The 5,612-nt window shown below is 36.8% G+C and overlaps 2 protein-coding genes across 2 annotated transcripts; both read right to left on the bottom strand.

The window, feature by feature from the left end:
* Positions 1-2,950: 2,950 nt before the first annotated feature.
* Positions 2,951-3,519, bottom strand: LOC147401596 (monothiol glutaredoxin-S2-like). Its single transcript, XM_086441577.1, has one exon. The coding sequence runs from the start codon at positions 3,441-3,443 to the stop codon at positions 3,132-3,134; it is 312 nt and encodes a 103-aa protein (XP_086297703.1). The 5' UTR covers positions 3,444-3,519; the 3' UTR covers positions 2,951-3,131.
* Positions 3,520-4,965: 1,446 nt separating this feature from the next.
* LOC147401595 (uncharacterized) lies at positions 4,966-5,391 on the bottom strand. The gene has a single exon (XM_086444417.1). The coding sequence runs from the start codon at positions 5,389-5,391 to the stop codon at positions 4,966-4,968; it is 426 nt and encodes a 141-aa protein (XP_086300543.1).
* Between the last annotated feature and the right edge of the window lie 221 nt (positions 5,392-5,612).

The following is a 5,612-nucleotide window of genomic DNA, read 5'->3' as shown; positions in this document are numbered from 1 at the left end:
ACTCTTATAATAATCAACATAATCTGATATATATATATTTTCTTTTTGTTTGTTTTTTCGTTAAAGTAGAAGGAGAATGAAGAGCCAGTTCCAGTTCCTTAAACCAAAACTCAACTCTACTTACAAATTGGTTTGGTCATCTAATCTGGTCTTCAGAAATCTTTCGATTTCTTGTTAACCATAATTCCCAAACAATTAACCAAGGAATCAATGCAAGATTGTTAAGACCAGGAATGAAACCAGCAAGGGTCGAGTGGGACTATAGCACCCCACTGAACATTCTTAAGACAAGAAATCAGTAATGAGCTCCCTTCATTTTGATCTAATATTAGAATACGTCCTCTGTGCAAGCCCCCCACTGAACTTCAAATAATAGAGATTTGCCCGGCAAACTATTTTTATTGCAAAATCTCCCCTCACTTTTAGAGTTCTGACATTTGACAACTCCTAGGGAAGGTTGCTTTACAAAGTTTGTTACTTAACAAACATTGAAGTTGGACCAACTTCCCTTTAAAAAATTAAATACCAACAATGCCCTTAAATACCTACTATGTCTTCTCTCTTGTCAACATCTTATCTCCCCCAAATCATGCATCATGCCTAGGGTTTTTGAGAGATCTACGGATTTTTATTATAAAAACTCCCCTATTTTTACAAGTTTGATACTCAACAAACCTTGAAGTGGACCCATATCATTGGAAATGATTAAAGACCTATGATACTTTAATTAAAAGGACTGAGGGCAAGAGCGGAGTCAAGATTTTCTTGTAATGGGGGCAAACTACTTTGATTTTTTGTTGGAAGTAGAAAAAAATAATAGTTAAGTTATTGCCAATTAATCAATGAGAGGAATCCAATCAAGATACAATGTCATCTTCAAAAAATTGAAAGGGGTTTTCAAAAATTGGAGGGAGGTGAGGGAGGGACCAAATGGGACATGAAAATTCAGGTATCTCAAAAGTTTTGTGGGGCAAAAAATTGGAGGGAGGTAATGGTGTGGGGGCAAATAGGGAGGGAGGTGAGGGAGTGAGGGAAAATGGGTCATGTAATTAGTGAAAAATTCAAGGTATCTCAAGGTTTACTGGGAGCAATTGCCCCTTACTGACTCCTTGCTAGCTCCACAACTAACCGAGGGCATTTTTCGTATTTAATTTTTATATAAGATATGGATCCCACTCCATGATTTGTTAAGATAGAAAAACAGTGTCCTCATCAAGTAAGGAACATTTCCTCAATTGCATCAATATTTTGCAATAAAAAACATGATATGATGACCTAGAGTGGAGGACAGAATTATATGAACTATAAATAAAAAAAGGAAAAAACTACTTTTGACCGTTGAATTTTAATTTTCAATTTGGGAGCTCAGTAGCCATCCATTTTCAATCCCATGGATCAAGTTCAGAAAAGAATTTTTTTTTTATTTCTAATTTTCTTTTATTTTTTAATCTAAGATTATTTTTTTGAATTTTACTCTCTCTCTCTCTCTCTCTCTCTCTTTTAAATCTAAGCTTTACCATAAAATCTAGTTATTGTGTTGGATTGCCAATGTAGCCATGTGGGCCAAATGATAATTCTGAAATCATAGATGTTTGGACTTGCACTAGGCTTGATATCCCAACTGGATTGGATGTGAAGAAATTAAGAGCTCAAAATTTTTCTTTTAAAAGTCCAAACATCTATGATTTTAGTGGAAATGTTATGTGACTGTATTCGTATATAAGGAAATCAAGATTATCGACTGACCATGGTTAGTACTTAGTCCCCACTGACAAAAAATCCTAACTTCGCCCCTGGTTAAGATGGTAGGCTTTAGTCCACCATACCATCAAGGACAAGCCCTAAGCCCTACCAGTAAAGCCCGAAATGTTTAAGAAAAACCGGCCACCACACCTTAGCAGCAAAACCGCAATTGAAGAGCAAAACTTTTACCTACTCTCAGCCATTGACTCTTTCGTTATAATAGAGGTGTAATAAGTAAAAATGGGGTGCCAATAGCACCTCTCAAATTTACCCTCAATTCCTCCAAAACGATAGTAAAATTCGCCTTCAGATTCCCAGTTTCAAATCTCGAAAAGCATCCAACTGTTTGGACTATAGGGTATACAAACTCTAGCGGAGAACGTCAGTTTTTGTCCAAAATATTCTGATAGGTGACACCACTATAACACGCACAGCTTTTATGATATTTTTTTTTGGACATGTGAATCAATGTTCATCTTATCCTTTTTACAATTGATTGGACCATCATGATCAGACCTCTGGTTAATTAGTTTTGTCCGACGGATTTACATACATACAATTAATAATAATAATAATAATAAAATAAAAAACTGGAATTATATATACGTTTTTTTATTTTAATATTTACCTGCCTTAACATAAACTCATAAACCATGTTTCACTGATTGGTTCGATTTTATTAGAAAATCAAGTCAATCTCATGGACCATCAATTCGAGCCCATTTTTTTAAAAGTTGCTATATAAATAATTTGATGTTAACAGAAATCAAACATAAGTCTATGACATAATCACCCAAGACTTTACGCAACTAAACTAATTGACACCTACTCTTATAATAGAGAGTTGCATTATATGTAATGTATTATCACGTCACAATAGAAGGTCTTGGGATGAACCAAGTCAATTGAGATTCTTTTTATCTCTTTATATTGATTAATTCTTTATTTAATTAGACCCACTTAGGGTTCATGATTTATAATATCTATACATTAAAACAATTTACTTTCTTCTCTTTTAATTCTTCTATTTCGATCACTTTTAGTATAATAACTTATTTGTCACTACAATTTAAATTTCATAGTCTAGATAATAAAGATGATTGCTGACGTTGACAAACTACTCTAATGATAATGAAGAAATAAGATTCATATTGCCAATTTAATATTTTGTATAATGCAATATAGTAAACACAAGAAAGGTCGAAATTTATTATGAAAATATTAGTATAGTGAAAAAAAAAACTACTTATTACTACTAGCGTAGTACATAGCAAAATCAGTAGAAAGCTCTTTAAGGCTATTTATATATCTTGATAGTGTACTTACTATGAAGGTACACTTTATTATTTTATTAATACGATATCAGAGTCGAGTAATAGATATGGTTATTAAACCCAGATGGCTCCCACGCGCCTAAGCCAAGGGATGAGAAGGCCGCGTAAATGAAGGGACATGACCTCATTAGCTCCACCCGCCAACACACCGCCTATGAACACAGCTGGTACAGCCGGACGATTTTGTGCTAACCTAGAAAGCACTCTCTCCGTCTCCCTTCCTCTTGGATCCTCATCAAGCTCGTAAATGGCAGCATTCACCCCAATATCAGTAAAAAGAGACTTGATAGTATGACACATGCAACAAGATGTTTTACTGAAGATGACCACCGGCCTCTGCGATACCAAATCTGTTACCCTATTCATCGTTTGTTAATTGATGAAGTCGAAGGAAATGCGAGAGATCCAATACTATCTGCGTAGCAATGTGATTGGTTCAAGGCTTTTGGTGTGATGACCTTCAGCTCTATGGAGACTGTATTTATAGATGCATGTGCTTCGTTGTTTCATAGTAGATGAGAGAAAAAAGAGAATCTTCCCATTTGATAAGATTCGGAGATAAATCTGATCATTTGTCGATAGTGACCCTCCCTTGTTCTTAAATCTTTATAAAAAATTAAAATAGGACGACCCACCGTACGGTTGTGGTACATTTTAACAAAATAACATTAATTACCTTTATTTAGATCAAATAATTAAGAGTTAGGCTAATGTGACTTAGGGGCTTCCAAGGACGGTCACGTAGGCCAAATAACACTTCATACCTCAAATGTTCATGGCCTTAGATTAGATTCTAGAAAATAATTCAAATATTATTTTTATCTCAACAAAAGTTTAAAAAAGAGTCTGACTCGTCTTACTAGGTTAGTAATGATTTCACCCTTACTAAGTGTGGGGTCAGATTCCTGTGATGGTTCGGATGGACTCTGCCTCACTAATCTGAAGTCACTCCTTCCACCTCCCTGCTAGCATCAATGTTGTACTAGTAAAGAACTCTCCGACACTCAACTTAGAGTTGCAGAAGAATAATGAATATTACTGGTTAGACTCTCAATCGGTCAAAAGATCCTTAAGCCTATGCTCATTATACTATTTATAAATCCTTTATCTGAATCAGAGTTTCCCCTTCTCGCGGGAGGTGATTTTGGAGAATTCCCTAATTCTTCGGATCCTAAACAGAATGAAAATCTTTGGGATTGATTTTGTTATATTGGGGAGATCTCCTCCGAAATCTTTGGGCTTGACGTGCGTAAATCAAGATTATGAATATTCTTTAACCACGTCTACCCTGTTTGACAGACTAGGTCTTGTTCGTTGTTGTGCTGCCCTTCTAGCCTGTCTAGGCGCTTTCTACCTTGGCCTGCCCTTCTGCCGAGCAGCGCTACGTATGCTAATTCACACATGGTACCACTTAACTGACTTGGACATGTCTACGATCTGGATGAATGTGTGCTTATTTTCCTCTACAATTATCCCTTTTTGAGGAGACATAAAGTCTCGCCATCTTCTCGAGACACATATCCCTATTCTAATTGGCTGTCATGATTCTTTATCATTATTTCTACCCTTAGTAAATAAACACATTCAATGTAATGTCATTTCAAATCTTTTTTGACGGTTGAGACAAATCGTCCCTTATCTGTGGTCGTCCATGTATCCCACTAATGTTTTCACTATGTCTTAGGTTGCAACGGTTAGGCTGGATAGCGCTATCTTCATAGGCGTACGTACTCCTTTATGCTCTCCTATAAATAAGAAACTTGCAACAATTTCTCCTTCTACTGTGCTATTGCCTTTGGGATCTCATTTTTTTTTTTTTTTTTTTTTTTTTTTTTTTTTTTGATAAATGGTGATCTGGGGTTTAGGAGAACCCCCAACCAAGAAGAGACTACAACCTAAGGACCATCCTTCCCTCGGCATCCTCCTTAACAAGCTTAGCCAAGCTAGTAGGAACCGCCCCTGGGAGGATCTCCACATATGAATCTAAGTTACATAAGCCCGCAAGAAAATCCGCTGCACGGTTGGCTTCTCTATAGGAAAACAAAAAGTCACAATATCTAATCTTAGCCTTTAAGTCTTTGATATCCCTAATAATTCTTTCGGTATACCAAGGGGGAGTGATTTGTCCCTTCAGCGCTTCCACTGCTACCTTTGAATCCGATACCACTTTAGTAGCTTGCCCACCTAGGTCCACAACCCTTTTTAGGCCCATGTGGATAGCTTGGAGCTCATGTATTATCACGGATCTCCCTCTCACCCCTTTTGCTGCTGCCCATATGATGTCTCCGTTGTGGTCACGAATTAAAGTACCCATTCCCCCTACGTTTCCTCTTAAAGATCCGTCACAATTTACCATCCACCATTGCCTCGGAGGGGGGTTCCATCTGCACTGTTTTGGTATTGCCAATTTGAACTTTGCTTCAATGGCCCACGACTCAAAAAAGCTCCTATTGAAGCTCGAGTCCTCCACCACGGACTTGATGTTTCTTCCTTTATTTCTATCTTACAGTCATCTTTACCTCTCTCAAGTTGAGG

The sequence above is a fragment of the Akebia trifoliata genome, chromosome 5 (genome assembly GCF_017979445.1).
Source record: "Akebia trifoliata isolate Shusen 1 chromosome 5, ASM1797944v1, whole genome shotgun sequence".
NCBI classification, from domain to species: domain Eukaryota; kingdom Viridiplantae; phylum Streptophyta; class Magnoliopsida; order Ranunculales; family Lardizabalaceae; genus Akebia; species Akebia trifoliata.
This window is presented reverse-complemented; position numbering and strand designations above follow the sequence as displayed.